General features: G+C 36.5%; 1 protein-coding gene across 2 annotated transcripts in view; it reads left to right on the top strand.

Annotated features, from left to right (window-relative positions):
- Positions 1 to 14,891, top strand: part of LOC123848527 (sulfotransferase 1B1) — a 34,560-nt gene extending 19,669 nt beyond the window's left edge. For both annotated transcript variants that reach the window (XM_045881062.3, XM_054508903.2), the window contains 3 exons: positions 590 to 684; positions 4,629 to 4,809; positions 14,667 to 14,891. In XM_045881062.3, coding sequence (XP_045737018.1) covers positions 590 to 684; positions 4,629 to 4,809; positions 14,667 to 14,779 — 389 coding nt within the window. In that variant the 3' untranslated portion in view covers positions 14,780 to 14,891. The remainder of the gene's footprint in view (positions 1 to 589; positions 685 to 4,628; positions 4,810 to 14,666) is intronic.
- The last annotated feature ends 3,388 nt before the right edge of the window (positions 14,892 to 18,279 follow it).

The following is an 18,279-nucleotide window of genomic DNA, read 5'->3' as shown; positions in this document are numbered from 1 at the left end:
GAGCCACCCAGGCGCCCCTGCCCAAATCTTCAGTTAGATCTGTTATACATATATTTATAGTATTTAGATAAATAGTTAATATGAGTAGTAGAATGGTTTCCTTCCATGTGAGGCCAAGTAAAACCCATACGGAGGCCAATGTATTGGAATGCTTCCTTTGTACTTTATATTGTTTTAATCTTACTGTACATCCATAAATGGCTGATTTTATATATATATATATATATATATATATATTTAAAGATTTTATCTATTTATTTGACAGAGAGAAAGAGACAGGGAGAGAGGAAACACAAGCAGGGGATGTGTAGAGGGAGAAATAGGCTTCCCGCTGAGCAGGGAGCCTGATGCAGGGTGCCTGATGCAGGGCTCGAACCCAGGACCCTGGGATCATGACCTGAGTGGAAGGCAGACACTTAATGACTGAACCACCCAGGTGCCCCAGATTATATATATTTTTAATTGGTCTTATATATTCAGTTCCCTTGGTTACTGAATTCCACAGAATATTTGTACAATTTATTTATTGTTTAGAAACAAACCTTTAATTTGATGAAAGCTTATGGTAAGACTGTTTCTCTGGTTTTAGTGGCTTATGGTTCTTGGTTTAATCATGTTAAGAGTTGGTGGAAGAAAAAGGAAGAACACCCAATACTTTTCTTGTTCTATGAAGATATGAAAGAGGTAAAATCATAGAAATTCATTCTGGATAATTCCCCCATTACATCCTGGGGTAAAGGGTTAATATATATTTTCAAATTAATCTATGGAGTTAAAAAAAAAAAAAGATGTGATTATATTGCCTCTTCTCCATGCCTGCTTACCCAAATCTTGCTAAGATCATTAGTGACTTCTAATGGTGAAATCCATGACATTTTTATCTTCTTATACTTTTTAAACATTGTGTTTATTGTGAGCACCTTCTCTTGTTGAAATTCTTTCCTACATTTAATAGGTTATCACGCTCTCTTGGCTTTCCTGTGGATCTCCGTCTGTCACTTAGCTTTCTTTATAAGCTGTTTGCTACATTTTGGTGATCATACCCCATGCCTACTGTTGCCAAAACTCTTTATGTCCTAATGATCCCCCCCAAACTTCATTTTAACTTCTACCCTAATTCAGACACATGCTTTTATTAAAATGACCCTTAAATTTAACATGTTCAAAACTAAACTCATCTTGTTTCTCTGACTCCAACATTTATTTAATCCTTTTCTTCTTTTATTCTCTCTTGGTTAATGATGTTATTTGTCCATTAATTTTCTTTTTTTTGTCTAAATTTTTATTTAAATTCCAGTTAGTTGACATGCAGTGTTATATTTGTTTCAGGTATAGAATTTAGTGACTCATCACTTACATACATGTCCATTAATTTTCAAAATTTGAAAATACATCGTCCTCATTGACTTCCATATAGTGGAAGTGGTTCCACTATATTGTGAACATCCCATTGGTTCACATGCCCTACCTATTATAACTTTCAAATCCCTCTCCTTTACTTTCTTACTATCGCCCTCTTAGTTTGGGGACTCATGAGCATTCATCTAGTTTCCTGTATGAACTAGTATCAGTTTAAATATAGCAATATTTGAATAACTGCAAAGTTCCAGGCCTAGTCTGAGGCCATTTTACTCAAATTAGGCAAACACACACACACACACACACCCTGAGAAATATGTGGAAACCAAGTTCCTCTATTTGAAGAAGATTGGACTTACAAATGAGGGTACATTTTAGACTTTCAGATTCATGATGTAAGGTACAATATCTACCATTCTTGAAACTACATTCACAGTACAGAATATAGCACCTTACACACATAGGGGCTCATCGAATCACTTGTATGAATAATTGATTGCTTGAATGAATAAATAAATGAATGAGCAATAATAACAAACATCTTAGAGACATCAATCTTCCTTTGCATAGCAAAAATCATGTTCCATGTAAAATTTCTCTTGATCCAAGTATTTCTGAAAAACCCCCAGGGTATTCTCACATCTCACACTTTTAACAAAAAGAGTCCTCTGAATTTTTCTGGTGTGCCTTGGCTGTCACCTTCCATCACACTTGTTTGCAACTCTTAGAGAATCTATCGTTAAAACTTAACTATTGCGCATTTATACAGGGCTTGAGGCAATTAATTTCCAATTTGCTGGCAATATGCAGCTGTGAAACTGAAGTGGTTTTATGAAAACACTTTTAAAAAGTGGTGATATCCCTTGAGTATTTGATTAGCCAAAGTCATGAATTCTTTATAAGGAGAAAATTGTCCTTCTGTACTCTTTCCTTACTTTCTGGACACCAGAGAAGCACTTAATAACTTTATGAAAAGAGCAATTTTAGCTTCTAAATATAGTCTCTTTTCTCCATAGGATGGGGAAATACACTTTCTGGGCCAGGCTGGTGTCCACATTCTGAGTCCAACATCATGCTGCCCCCCACAGGACACTCTTGTGTCGACCATTTCTCTCCTTATTCAGCTAAAATGCGTTATTCAAATACACTCATTCATACTGATTTACAGTCTGGCCCAATCAGCTTTATAAGCATATCTAGATCTTTTGAATCCCACTCAAACCTGTATATTCATCATACTTAATAGATGGTCTTTTTCTCCCGTCACACAGTCATTTTTAGACAATGTTATATAAAGAAGTTTAACAACAATAGAACAAAATTATAGTTACATATCAATAATAAAATTCAAATAAAAGTCTAATAATTGACATTGGTTTATGAGCTTCTGCATAAATTCTCAATCAATGAGGTGAAAGAGAAATACAACAGAAGGAGATTTGATAGGTACCAGCACTCTGCTTTCACTTCTACTGCAACATAAACTAACACTCATTGATAATTTGGAGGCGGCCAGATTATTCTCCAAACACTTTGAATCCCTAATAGAAATTGCTGTCTATTTGCCTGTCCATCTGTGGTTTTCCTACTACCATTATTAACTTCTCTTTTGGCCTTTTTCCCACTATCATCATTTCTGACCCTTTACTTATTCCAAGCACTCACACCCCTTAATTGGTCATCTCATTCTGCTCTCATCAAGGTCTGAGACATAATATATTGCCAGAACTTCCCTTGTAGGGAACTCCCTGCCAAAACATACACATGTGTATACAATGAACACACACACACACACAGTCAATGACATATTATTAAATGCTGTGGCTTCCCTACATAAGAGATAAAGTCCAAATCCTTCAGTGGGACATCCGAGGATTTTCTCATTTCTACCCCAATTTATCTTTCCAATTTTATAGCCTCTCTTATTCCTATGAACAACTCAAACCTAACTTCAACCACTTTGCTTTTTTTTCCTCCCTTCAAAACGTTATGAGACCCTATACCGCCAAGAATTTTGACTATTTTCTCTACTAGAAATTCGCTCTCCAGCACCTCAGCAGACCACACATCATGGTAAATTCTGACTCATCTTTTTCAACTCAGCTTGGATATCACCTTCTCAAAATATTTCTAGACGTATCCATATAGAGTTTAGTTTAGCTTCCTAAAAGTTATAAATATTAAATTTATGTCATTAGAATCTGGAAAATGATTCATTTCTTGGATTTTGCTCTTTGTATCCCCAATAGTTAATGAGTAACTTAATGCACCTTCATTGGAGTTTTTTTTAAGATTTTATTTATGTATTTATTTATTTATGTGTTTATGTATTTATTTACTTACTTGAGAGAGAGAGAAAGAAAGAGTGTGAGCAGAAGGATAGGCAAAGGGAAAGGGAGAGAGAGTCTCAAGCAGACTCCGCACTGAGTGTGGAGCTTGACCTGGAGCTCAATCTCATGACCCTGAGGTCATGACCTGAGTTGAAACCAAGAGTTGGATGCTCAACTGACTGCACCACCCAGGTGCCTCTGCAGTTTATTTTTAATAATTTATGTCCAAGCAAGGTCTAAGGAATAAGTACTCTAAGGCAAACATACTTGAAGTTCTTCACGAATTTATTATTTTTGTTTTTAAATATTGTAATTAAAAACAAGAAAAGAATTTTGATTGAGAACAAATAAATAAAGGCAGGAAGAATAAAAACATACTTGGTCCCTGAATATTCACTGTTCAAATCTGATTACAACTTGAGCTTAAAATAGCTGTTATTTTTTCTCCAAATATTGCTAATATTTAGCCCAAGCTTTGTTCTTATTGTACTTTTGATATAAACTAAAAATACAAAATTTAGAATAAACAAAATATTTCATCTATTTTTGCCAAACATAAATTATTGATTTTTTTCATGATTCATATGATTAATTTAAAAAAAAACATTGATGACCCAACAAAATATGGATTGAATATTCAGAACCAACATTTAAGAAAACAGATTATAGGGCGCCTGGGTGGCTCAGTTGGTTAAGCGACTGCCTTCGGCTCAGGTCATGATCCTGGAGTCCCGCATCGGGCTCCCTGCTCGGCAGGGAGTCTGCTTCTCCCTCTGGCCCTCCCCCCTCTCATGTGCTTGCTCTCTCTCATTCTCTCTCTCTCAAATAAATAAATAAAATTTAAAAAAAAAAACAGATTATAGATATTATAGTTTTCACATTATGTTAATGATATTTTGTTTACCATTTTCTTGGGTATGTCTCTTTAACCACTGATAGAATCCAAAGCAGGAAGTCAAGAAGATTGTTAGATTTCTAGAAAAGAATTTGAATGATGAGGTCTTGGATAAGATCGTCCATCACACCTCATTTGAAATAATGAAGGATAACCCTCTGGTGAATTATACACATCTACCAAGTACAGTGATGGATCATAGCAAATCCTCTTTTATGCGTAAAGGTAAATATTTTGCTGAGTTTAATTTCCCTTTTCACTTTCTTATGAATTACTCTGAAGTGAGGAGTAATGATCTCTAACAAGTTACTTAGCCAGTTTTGGCACCAATTTCTTCATCTGTGATATAAGGACACTAAAAATACCTACTACAAAAGTTGTTGAACCAGATTAGAAATTAGTGAGGAAATAATGCATTATAAACCCATTACCAGAATACCTTGGGTATTTGATGCATATTTCTTCTTCTATTTACTGTGCTACTAAATGGGAGTAGTTTTGTCAATTCTGATGTGAGTCATTCTAAAATTGTTATTCCTAATTCTTAAATCTTTGCCTAAATAAGCATAGGCCTCCCTCTTTTCCTCAGTGATAAATTAATGTCATTCAATACAAGACCATCTGCTTTAAAGACCCCATATCACTTAGAAAACAGTAGTCACTTTGTTAAGGATTCACAAAGAGAAAGGGCTTTCCTTTACCCTATGGGAAGATTTTGCTCCCTAAAAATACTGTCTGAATTATAGGAAACGTGGAATCTAAATTTAATGTAAAAAGATAACAATAGAGGAATATGGCATTTGTTATCGATTCCACTGAAGCAAATCCTGCATAGTATAGCTTATTGTTATGATTTGTGTCAAAAATGTAAATTGTTAATGATAAAAATAATACACTTAACAAAGTGCTAACTTAAATTTGAGAAGCTCTCCACCTAATAATGTCACCCTCTGTTTTCAATATTCTTTATTGAAGTAGAGATGAAGGGGTAGAATTTCAATCGGTGTGCTAGGAAGTAAACATAACCCTTAAAATGTACTGTACATATGAACATATGACTGAAAACCCTTGATTTTCAAAGAATTATATGGTTAAATTTTTTCTAAAACATTTTTCTAGATTACTTATCATAATAGCAAATAGTCCTGGTGTTTTCAAATTGTTTTTATTTTCAAAAACATTACATTTAACTTTTCAAAACTAACCTCTGGTATAAGGAGGCAAAGTAAATTTTTCATTGTAAATGGTGTCTAAACAAAGACTGATGCTCACATACACACATTTTGCTGATGGAAAAAATCAGGAAAAAAAAATCCTCCTTTACTAAACAAGGCAAATTCTCATTTTGTCAGATTATCTGAATGTAACTTCCAGGAAGGTTTTATTCCTAGTCATATGAAAATTGGTACCACCCCATGATACCTCATTAGGGTATAGAGGTAGATAACATAAGTTCAGTATCTGGGTTCTATGGTTTCTCTAACTTCAAGCAGAAAAGACTGCATGCTAGTCTCATAATAGAGACGGGCTTTACATTCCCTCTGGAAGCGATAAACAGACATACCCTTTGTGGTCAGATTGATGTAGGGTTTATCCAGGCTTTGCCACTCCCTGAATCTATGACTTTGAATACATTTAATCAATCTGCCAAAGGTCTGGTTACAATGCTGAAAATATGGAGAAAGTAACAAGATCTGTGGCATAAGTTTGGGGGGAGGATTACGGTAAATGACATGTAAGCATTTGAAATGTTTTTTCTGACTGTAAATAATACATTAAAAAGTAGCCCATCTTCTTAGTCTAAATAATTCAAGATTTGTTTACTCATTTATTCATTCATGTAGTCAATAAACATGTAAATAATACCCATTTATTTGTTCATTGTACATTTAGGAAACACTCTTCATGAACACCCGTATGCAGCACATATTCTCTAGAACATGCCAGTTTGAATGACACATGCATTTCCTTTAAGAACCTCATAATGTAATCCAAGAGGCATGCATGTAAATGGATGCTAAACAGGGTTCAAAGTGATGTATGAACAATAGGTTGAGTACACTCAGTCTTGAGGGATGCCATGTTGGCTAAATCAATGTCATAATTTTTTTTAAATTTAATTTTATTATGTTATGTTAGTCACCATACAATACATCATTAGTTTTTGATGTAGTGATCCACGATTCATTGTTTTTGTATAACACCCAGTGCTCCACACAGTACATGCCCTCCTTAATACCCATCACCGGGCTAACCAATCCATCCTACCCCCTCCCCTCTAAAACCCTCAGTTTGTTTCTCAGAGTCCATAGTCTCTTATGGTTCATCTTTCCCTTCGATTTTCCCCCTTCATTTCTCCCTTCCTTTTCCTAATATCCTCCATGCTATTCCTTAATGTTCCACAAATAAGTCAAACCATATGGTAATTGACTTTCTCTGCTTGACTTATTTCACTTAGCATAATCTCCTCCAGTCCCATCCATGTTGATGTAAAAGTTGGGTATTCATCCTTTCTGATAGCTGAGTAATATTCCATTGTATATATGGACCACATTCTTTATCCGTTCATCTGTTGAAGGGCATCTCGGCTCTTTCCACAGTTTGGCTATTGTGGACATTGCTGCTATGAACATTGGGGTACATATGGCCCTTCTTTTCACTATATCTGTGTCTTTGGGGTAAATACCAAGTAATGCAATTGCTGGGTCATAGGGTAGCTCTATTTTTAATTTTCTGAGGCACATCCACATTGTTTTCCAAAGTGGCTGTACCAACTTGCGTTCCCACCAACAGTGTAAGAGGGTTCCCCTTTCTCAACCTCTCCAACATTTGTTGTTTCTTGCCTTGTCAATTTTTGCCACTAATTTGTGTAAGGTGGTATCTCAGTGGGGTTTTGATTTGAATTTCCCTGATGGCTAATGATGATGAACATTTTTTCATGTGTCTGTTAGCCATTTGTATGTCTTCTTTGGAGAAGTGTTTGTTCATGTCTTCTGTCCATTTTTTGACTTGATTATTTGTTTTTTGGGTCTTGAGTTTGAGAAGTTCTTTATAGATATTGGATACCAGCCCTTTATCTGTAGTGTCATTTGCAAATATCTTCTCCCATTCTGTGGGTTGCCTCCTCGTTTTGTTGACTGTTTCCTTTGTTGTGCAGAAGCTTTTTATCTTGATGAAGTCCCCAAAGTTCATTTTTGCTTTTGTTTCACTAGCCTGTGGAGATGTATCTTGAAAGATGTTGCTGTGGCCAATATGAAAGAGGTGACTGCATATGTTCTCCTCTAGGATTTTGATGGATTCCTGTCTCACATTGAGGTCTTTCATCCACTTTGAGTTTATCTTTGTGAATGGTGTTAGAGAATGGTCAAGTTTCATTCTTTTGCATGTGGCTGTCCAATTTTCCCAGCACCATTTATTGAAAAGACTTTTTCCATTGCATAATTTTTCCTGCTTTGTCAAAGATTATTTGACCATAGAGTTGAGGGTCTATATCTGGGCTCTCTATTCTGTTCCATTGGTTTTTTGTCTGTTTCTGTGCCAGTATCATGCTGTCTTGGTGATCACAGCTTTGTAATATAGCTCAAAGTCAGGCAATGTGATGCCCCCAGCTTTGTTTTTCTTTTTCAACATTTCCTTGGTGATTTGGGGTCTTTTCTGATTCCATACAAATTTTAAGATTGTTTGTTCCAGCACTTTGAAAAATGTCATTGGAATTTTGATCGGGATGGCATTGAAGGTATAGATTGCTCTGGGTAGCATAGATATTTTAACAATGTTTATTCTTCCGATCCATGAGCATGGAATGTTTTTCTATCTTTCTGTGTCTTCTTCAATTTCTTTCATGAGTGTTTTGTAGTTCCTAGAGTATAGATCCTTTACCTCTTTGGTTAGGTTTATTCTGAGGTATCTTATGGTTTTTGATGCTATTGTAAATGGAATAATTTCTCTAATTTCTCTTTCTACAGTTGCATTGTTAGTGTATAAGAAAGCAACTGATCTCTGTGCATTGATTTTGTATCCTGCCACATTACTGAATTGCTATATGAGTTCTAGGAATTTGGGGGTGGAGTCTTTTGAGTTTTCCACATAAAGTATCATGTCACCTGTGAAAAGAGAGAGTCTGACTTCTTCTTTGCCAATTTGAATACCTTTCATTTCTTTTTGTTGTCTGATTGCTGTTGCTAGGACTTCTAGTACTATGTTGAACAATAGTGGCGAGAGTGGGCATCCTTGACGTGTTCCTGATCTTAAGAGAAAGGCTCTCAGCTTTTCCCCATTGAGGACGGTATTCGCTGTGGGTTTTTCATAGATGGATTTTATGAACTTGAGGAATGCTCCCTCTATCCCTATGTTCTGAAGAGTTTTAATCAGGAAAGGATGCTGTTTTTTGTCAAAGGGTTTTTCTGCCTCAATTGAGAGGACCATATGGTTCTTCTCTCTCCTCTTACTAATGTGTTCTATCACATTGATTGATTTGCAAATATCGAACCACCCTTGCATCTCAGGCTAAATCCCACTTGGTTGTGGTGGATGATCCTTTTAATGTATTGTTCAGTCCTATTAGCCAGGATTTTGTTGAGAATTTTGGACTCCATATTCATCAGGGATATCAGTCTGAAATTCTCCTTTTTGATGGGGTCTTTGCCTGGTTTGGGGATTAAGATAATGCTGGCCTCATAGAATGAGTCTGGAAGCTTTCCTTCTGTTTCTATTTTTTGAAACAGCTTCAGGAGAATAGGTATTATTTCTTCTTTGAATGTTTGGTAGAATTCCCAAGGGAATCCATCAGGCCTGGGACTCTTGTTTTTTGGGAGGTTTTTGATCACTATTTCAATCTCTTTACTGGTTATTGGCCTATTCAGGTTGTCAATTTCTTCCTGTTTCAGTCTTGGCAGTTTATAGGTTTCCAGGAGGGCATCCATTTCATCCAGGTTGCTCAGCTTCTTGGCATATATTTGTTGATAATAATTTCTAATAATTGTTTCTATTTCCTTGGTGTTAGTCATGATCTCTCCCTTTTCATTCATAATTTTATTAATTTGGGTCCTTTCTCTTTTCTTTTGGATAAGTCTGGCCAGTGGTTTATTGATCTTATTAATTCTTTCAAAGAACCAACTTCTAGTTTCGTTGATCTGATCTACTGCGTTTCTGGTTTCTAATTCATTGATCTCCGCTCTAATCTTAATTATTTCTCTTCTAATGTGTGGCTTAGGCATCGTTTGTTGATTTTTCTCTAGTTCTTTAAGGTGTAGAGTTAGATGGTGAATTTGGGATTTTTCTATTTTTTTGAGTGAGGCTTGGATGGCTATGTATTTCCCCGCCATTGCTGTATCCCATAGGTTTTGGAGCAATGTGTTTTCATTCTCACTGGTTTCCATGAATTGTTTAAGTTCTTCTTTGATTTCCTGGTCGACTCAAACATTCTTGAGCAGAGTGGTCTTTAGCTTCCAAGTGTTTGAATTTCTTCCAAATTTTTTCTTGTGATTGGGCTCCAGTTTTAAAGCATTATGGTCTGAGAATATGCAGGGAATAATCTCAATCTTTTGGTATTGGTTGAGACCTGATTTGTGGCCCAGTATGTGGTCTATTCTGGAGAAAGTTCCATGTGCACTCGAGAAGAATGAGTATTGTGTTGTTTTAGGGTGGAATGTCTGTATATATCTATGAGGTCCATCTGGTCCAGGGTGTCATTAAAAGCTCTTGTTTATTTGTTGATTTTGGGCTTAGGTGATCTCTCTATTGCTGAGAGTGGAGTATTGAGGTCTCCTACAATTAAAGTATTTTTATCAATCTGACTCTTTATTTTGGTTAACAGTTGGCTTATGTAAATGGCTGCTCCCATGTTGGGGGCTTAGATATTTACAATTGTTAGATCTTCTTGTTGGATAGACCCTTTAAGAATGATATAGTGTCCTTCTGTGTCTCCAACTACAGTCTTTAGTTTAAAATCTAATTTGTCTGATATAAGAATTACTACCCAGTTTTCTTTTGAGGTCCGCTGGCATGGAAGATGGATCTCCATCCCTTCACTTTCAGTCTGAATGTATCTTTAGGTTCAAAATGAGTCCCTTGTAGAGAGCATGTGGATGGGTCATGTCTTTTTATCTAATCTGCAACCCTGTGCCATTTTATGGGAGCATTTAGGCCGTTCACCTTGAGAGTGATTATTGAAAGATATGAACTTATTGTCATCATTTTGCCTGTGAAGACCTTGTTTTTATAGTTTGTCCCTGTAAATTTCTGTTGTATATCACTCTTGGGGTCTTTCTCCTTTTATAGAACCCCCCCTTAATATTTCTTGCAGGGCTGGCTTAGTGGTCACATATTCTTTCAGTTTCTGCTGGTCTTGGAAGCTCTGCATCTCTCCATCCATTCTAAATGAAAGCCTTGCTGGATGAAGTATTCTTGGCTGCATCTTCTTCTCATTTAGTACCCTGGATATGTCTTGCCAGGCCTTTCTGGCTTGCCAGGTCTCTGTGGATAGGTCTGACATTATTCTGATGTTCCTCCCTCTGTACATAAGGAATATCTTCCTCCTAACTGCCCTTAAGATGGTATCCTTGGTTCTAAGATTTGCTAGTTTACTATTGCATGCCGGGGTGTTGACCTGTTTTCCTTGATCTTGGGAGGGGTCCTCTCTGCCTCAAGGACACGAATATTTGTTTCATTCCCCAGTTTAGGGAAGTTCTCAGCTATGATTTTCTCAAATATATCTTCTAATCCTCTCTCTCTCTCTACCCCCTCAGGGATTCCAATAATTCTGACATTGGAACGCCTCATGGTGTCACTTATTTTTCTGATTCTATTTTCATGGATTCTGAGTTGTTTTTCCCTTGCCTCCTCTTTTCCCTTTTAATCTATTAATTGGTCTTTAGGGTCATTAATTCGTTCTTCTGCCTTGCTTACCCTAGCTGTTAGATTATCTAGATTAGATTGGATCTCATGGATATCATTTTTAAGTTCTGCCAATTCAGCTTTCATTTCTGCCCTTAGAGACTCTATGTTGCCATAATTGATTTCTCCATTCTAGCCATTGTCTTCACAATTGCTAGCCTGAATTCCATCTCTGACATCTTGGTTATATCTGAATCCATTTGTAAATCTGTGGCATAAGTCATAGTCTCTGAGTCTTTCCTATTTTGGGGGTTCCTCCTCCTAGTCATTCTGTTAAGGGGTGGTTGAGGGAATGTATAGAGTCCAAATTATTGACTAGAACCCAAGCAAGATGCACCTGTTTTCTAGGGACCTTAGGGTTGCCAGCCTCTTGTTTTCCCAGCCTGTCTTCTGGGAAGGGGCCTGCTGCACTGTTACTCAGGCAACCCTGTTTGAGCAGAGTTGCTCTGCCCCCTGTGGTGGGGGATGGGCTCAGCGGGAATCAGTTTTTGGGGCTTTTGTTCTCTGGCAGCTTTCCCTGGTGGCTTTCTGCATCTCTTCTGCGAGTCAGAGCAGAAAAGACCGTTTCCAACCCTCTGCCTCAGAGCAGAGAGATCGCAGTCTATTCTTCAGTGAGCTCTCCAGGCTACACCATCTCCATTTCTGTCTGTGCTGCTATAAACTGCAGTGTCCTGGGTTGTGCACCCCTCTGCAGCACTCCCAGTCCTCACCTCCAGGTCGGGGTACGTCTCTGCCCTTTGTGCTTCTAGAACCACCAGCCACCCCCGGTTTGCACACAGGGGCCCACTCCAGCTTTCAGTCCAGGGTGCTACCCTAAAGTTCTTTCCCCGCTGCTACTGGTCTGCGACTCTGCCCAGTCCCCAGCTCGGGAGGCTATCGCTCACCTGCGGTGTAGAATCCCCACAGCCAGGTTCCCTCCCCCTGCCATTTATCCTCCAAAATCTGCCCACGGAATCACAGCTCCCAGCTTTGTACCTCAAAACCAACTACCGGCAATATTCTGTTTGTAGAGATCCAGATCTATCTTCTTACATCTCAGGCTGATTTCGTGGGTGTTCAGAGTGGTCTGGTAGATATCCAGCTCAATTCTGGGGACTGGTTGGAATAGGGTGCCCTACTCCTCCACCATCTTTTCCCGGGCCCCCAGTCTATGTAATCTAAATCAATGTCATAATTTAATCACACAATGTAAAAGTAGTAAAAGTAGGAAGAGGACAGATAATGTCCAGTGTTTATACTTATGTCCCAGATTGCAACAAAACAGAAAAATCTGGGCTTTGGTCAGCATTTACTTTGTCAAAAAAATTTTTATACTTCCCTTACTCTTGTGAAGCAAGTGTGTTTGTGTATATTATATGATTAATACTCAAAATAGAAAATCATTAGAATACTTTATATATGACTTTTTATTGTTTAATTTGTGCTTTTTGTTTTTAATGATATCTTTACAGATGAACTATTCCAAATATACACTACTATCACATTACAAAGAGCTCTTACCTTTTGGTAAACACACAGCAAAGTATAATAACCAGGGAAACTACATTGTTTATGGGGATGTTTTTCATTAAAAGGATTTGAAATCTTCATCAAGGCATCATGGATTAATGTGGCTTGCAATTCAATAGGACATGTTTAATATTTCATAAAATAACAAAGCAAATGTTTATCTCCAAGCACATTTACAGTATATTAAGAATTTATTTTTCAGATAAATATTTATCAGCATCCAAGTATAAGAAATTAAATTCAAATTTGTTCCCAAAAGTTTTGCTTTTGTACAGATGGTTCAAGAATGTTCTACATTTGACTTTAAATGCTATTCTTCTCATCTAAAATGCAAATACAGTATAAGTCTAGTGAACTCAGGGAAAATGGTATCCTTCAAGTATCATACTATCTTCATTAATAAATTCATAGGAAATGATACTTATCAACTTTTTAGTTCATGGATTGGTTGTGTTGATGACCAGTTATTTGTGCAGTTTCCCAAACTAATTCATGAAATAAAATCTTCCCTGACCATTGATTGAGTGTTCAGTAGTAACCCTATGACCCATGACAAACAGAAACACTAAAAGAATCTCTTTCAGGAAACTATTGTATGTTCTATAAATTTAGACAGGAAAACTAACCCTTCTCAGAATGTATCCTTAAAAGTCAGTCAAAACCATAATGAGATACAACTTCACAGCTATCAGAATGGCTAGTATCAAAAAGACAAGAAATTACAAGTGTTGGCGATGGTGTGGAGAAAAGGAAACACTTGTGCACTGTTGGTGGGATGTAAGTTGGGTTGGTGCAGCCACTGTGGAAAACAATATGGAAGTTCCTCAAAAAATTAAAAGTAGAACTACTGTATAATCCAGCAATCGTAACAAAATGAAAACACTAATTCAAAAAGATATATGCACCCCTATGTTCGCTGCAGCATTATTTACAATAGGCAAAATATGGAAGCAACCCAAGTGACCATCAATAGATGAATGGGTAAAAAAGATGTGGTATATACATACAAGTGTATACTACTTGCCATAAAAAAATAATAATAATAAAACAAAATCTTGCCTCTTGCAACAACATGGATGGACTGAGAGGTTTTTATGCTAAGTGAAACAAGTCAGACAGAGAAAGACAAATATCATACAATTTCACTTATATGTGGAATCTAAAAAATAAATAAACAAAACAAAACAAAACAGAAACAGACTCATAAATACAAAGAACAAACTGATGATTGCCAGAGGGGAGGGGGGTGGAGGAATAGGTGAAATAAGTGAAGGAAATTAAGAGGAACAAACTTCTAGTTATAAAATAGATAAGTCACGAGGATACAGAGCACAACATAAGGAATATAGCAATAATATTGTAATAACAGATGACAACTCCACTTATCATGGTGATCATTTCTTAATGGATATAAGTGTTGAACCACTGTGCTGTACAATGGAAACAAATTTAATATTGTATGTCAACTATATTTCAAAAAAAAAAAAAAGTCAGGTTCTATTTAGCTCTAAACGACCTTTCTAGATGGCACAAATGACCAGTAAAGGAGAAATGGCATTTTAAAGTATTCAAATACAAGGAAAGTCTTTAACTCTTTGAACCTTTTCTTTTGGTATTCATTAGATTTCCTTCATAATGGAAATAATTATTCCTTAATATGTTTTCTTATTTATTTTTAGGGAAAGCAGGTGACTGGAAGAATTACTTCACAGTGGCCCAAAATGAGAAATTTGATGTCATTTACAAGAAGGAAATGTCTGGAACCGAGCTTCAGTTCCGCACAGAGATTTAGAGTCTATGTGACCAATCTGAAGAACAGAGCTGTAATTTGTTAAAATGGAGGCAGTTATGACCTGACTTGGGCAGTCAAATGGATTTATAAAGGAGAAAATGTGCTTTTAAAACAGATTTGTGTGCATGTCATCAATCAGGTCTCAGTTTTGCTCCTGATTCTGAGCTTCCAAATTCCCTAAATTTAGGGCCAATTATTATGTTTTTGTAGGATATTCCTGCCTTTTCCTAGACTAGTATGGACAACAGAGAAAGTACTTATCTTATTCAACCTCTGTGTGTTATGGCTTAGAATGAAGTTCCCCTCCTCCCTATTAACATGGTCCAAGAAGTGCTGTTTGCATGCTGACACTACATTTCCTAGCTCTGCCCCAATTCCCTTTGCTGAAAACTTGACCCTCTTGACACTCTGTTCCACTGCTGTCTCCTGGGTCTCAAGTTGTTCCCTGAGTCATAGCTCGTCTTCTTGCAGTGCCACTATTTGGATAACACAGCTCATGTCCCAGATGATGGGGTTCAGATCTTGGAAGGTTGTTCCTATACCTAATTTCTAAGCATCCAAATTTTTAATTGCTGAGCATCTAATTTCTGGGTCTCCATAGGTGAAAGGTCTACTTACATTGGTCTCCCTAAGGCTCTCCCATGGGAACTGTAGCTCTGCTCTGAGAGCCTGGACTGAGACCGCTACTTGCTTCCTGTGGAGAGTCCTTCCTGATCTCAACAGCCTCTTCCAAAATTTTGAGAATTGCCTATTGCCCTTGGCTGGTCTCCATTCAGGAACTTCAGTTACTTCATTTTGTGAATTTTTTTTGGTGGAATTTCCCAGAATGGTACCTGAGGGGGAATGTCTGGGCTGAATCTCCACTATGTCCTCCAGACCCCATATCCCTTCTATGTACCATCCCACACATATGCCTATCAATTTGGACTCTTTTATAAATGCTTCCTTGGAACATTTGTTTCTCAGCTCCAGCTTTGCCTTAGATGTAGTTATCTATATTCCATGTGCAGCAAGATCTTTTGCCTGCAGATACTATCAGCAAGTGCCAAGCTCCCAAACTCAAGCTTGGTTTAAGTTCCCTGGGCCTTACTTGTTCTGGAGAAAAGTTCTGATACATGATAGAACTCTGAGCCATAACTGAGAGAGCTACAATAATTTGGTTGACAGTATTTTGCCTTCACAGGTGAATCTGCAGCTGGAATTACGTGTCAAGCATGTATCTTCTGTCTTCCCTAGCCCCAGCAGGGGATTGATCTAATGCCAACTGCAAACCTCATGGGAGTGAGATATATATATGATTTTAGAGATAGTTGTTTTGATAGGTTTATTATAATATATATTATAAGTTATTTCAGAGTATGAAATTGGTTTGTATGTTCCTTAGAAATATGTTTAGTAGTAGTTAATCTTGAATACCTAAGGGTATTGTGAACTAGTTCTAGTGTTTTTTTTATTTTATTTTTTTATTATGTTATGTTAGTCACCATACAATACATCATTAGTTTTTGATGTAGTGATCCATGATTCATTGTTTTCTAGGATACTCTTGACAAGGAAGTAAAGCCAATCATGGATCTATTTGCTTTATTATCTTGATTAATATGTTAATGTGATACATACTTCTGATTATATGGTTTATTTTTGAAAAAAAAAATGCCTTTCTGAACTAGTTTTTAATCTGGTAATAGATTGGTTGCACTAATTGCCTTCACTAGCAGGATAGGATAATTTCTATTTTCCCTAGTTTTCCATTGTAGAAATAGTTTCTGTAACTGGACTTTATTCAAAAAATTTGAGTAAGCTTCAACTATGCCCCAGGTATTTTTCTAGGCACCGGAAATAGAGTGGAGAAACAAATAGAATTTAGATTTGCCTTTATCTTTCTTACAGGTTGTTGCCTCTGATCCAAATGCCAACATCCTGTTCACTCTCATCAACTCATGTTTCGCACCACATGGTAGCATTCCCACTAGAATTCCAGTTTCAGAAGTACCTGATATCCTTTAAAATCATTTTAAAAACTGCCACCAAATTAATTTTCCTAAAATAATGCTTTTATCATTATTTTTCCTATTCAACAATCATCCGTATAATTTTCAAATAAAAAAGTTAGAATAATCTCATTCTATTTTTCTCTTACCAAAGCAATACTGTAAGGATAGTAATAGCAAATATCTGGCAATGATGAGATTACTCCCATATCCATGGCCCCTCAATAATTAATTCAAAGACTGTTTTCCAAGAAGCCAAAATGTGTCTTAAAAAATTGTTTCACATCATGGCGTTCAAAACAAGTACTAGCACTTGTTCAGAGTAGGTGCCATTATTGATAAAAGGAAAAGAGCCACAGAAACTCCCAAGGGAAAAGCATTTTAATCCTGGATTTTCCTTTCATGAAATGCTTAAACTTTAGAAAACCAAGCAAATAAGATTTTAATTTTTCATCTGTAAAATAATGTAATTGGTTTGTGTTTCCTCCATATTCTAAAACTCTATGGCTATACTTGCCTCCTGCTTCCATAATCAAACTGTTTTCATCAGTCCCTGAATGTTCTTTGTGTTTCCTGTACCAGCACTTGTGCTCATATCAGGCCTTTTTCCTTCCAACCTCATTCCCACAAACACCTAGAATGCCATATTTCCACTTCCCTAGATTAAAAGTCCAGTTCTAATTTCACTTCAATGAAGAGTTCTCTTACCACCCTCTCACAAAGAAATGTCTCCTTCCATCCAAGTCTTCTGGTATTTGTCCCCTGGATAGTTTATCTGACAGTTACTAACTAAAGTGGTATTATCCTAAAGCACCATTATTTCTTTGGAGCTACCTATCAACAAATTAAGCTATGTTCATTGAAGACAAGGACTGGTTTTTACCTTTTAGTGCTTCCATAATGCTTGGTGCAAGCTTCGTAGATAGTTGGCTCCATGTTCTGAATGATGACATTTAGAATCACTTGAACTCATCTAATAAAGTTTATTTGTAAACCTTTTTTTTTTTTGAAAATTCACAATCTATTTCAATACACATTAAATGACACAGATTATATGGACCACATCTTCTTTATCCATTTGTCTGTTGAAGGGCATCTCGGCTCTTTCCACAGTTTGGCTATTGAGGACATTGCTGCTATGAACATTGGGGTGCATGTGGCACTTCTTTTCACTACATCTAGGTCTTCACACTACATCAAAAACTAATGATGTACTATATGGTGACTAACATAACATAATAAAAAATAAATAAATAAAATAAAATAAAAATAAAAGCACCCTTTTGCATGGAAAAAAAAAGGGCCTAATTAAAAAAATAAATAAATGACACAAATTAAATAAACATAGCATATATATATTGCACTAATAGATCAAGGCACTTCTCCATGCTGGATTAAATTATAGCTTCAGGTTCCTTTTTAACACAATACTATATTGATATATTCATTGAGGTTGCTATATGTGATCGTCAGTTTTATATATCAACTTGTCTAGGCTATGCTACCCAG

Source organism: Mirounga angustirostris, unplaced genomic scaffold (genome assembly GCF_029215605.1).
Source record: "Mirounga angustirostris isolate CCGP_5_RB_7025 unplaced genomic scaffold, mMirAng1.0.hap1 SCAF_2, whole genome shotgun sequence".
Classification (NCBI taxonomy): Eukaryota; Metazoa; Chordata; class Mammalia; order Carnivora; family Phocidae; genus Mirounga; species Mirounga angustirostris.
Note: the sequence above shows the minus strand (reverse complement) of the source record. Positions and strands in the feature narration are given on the sequence as shown.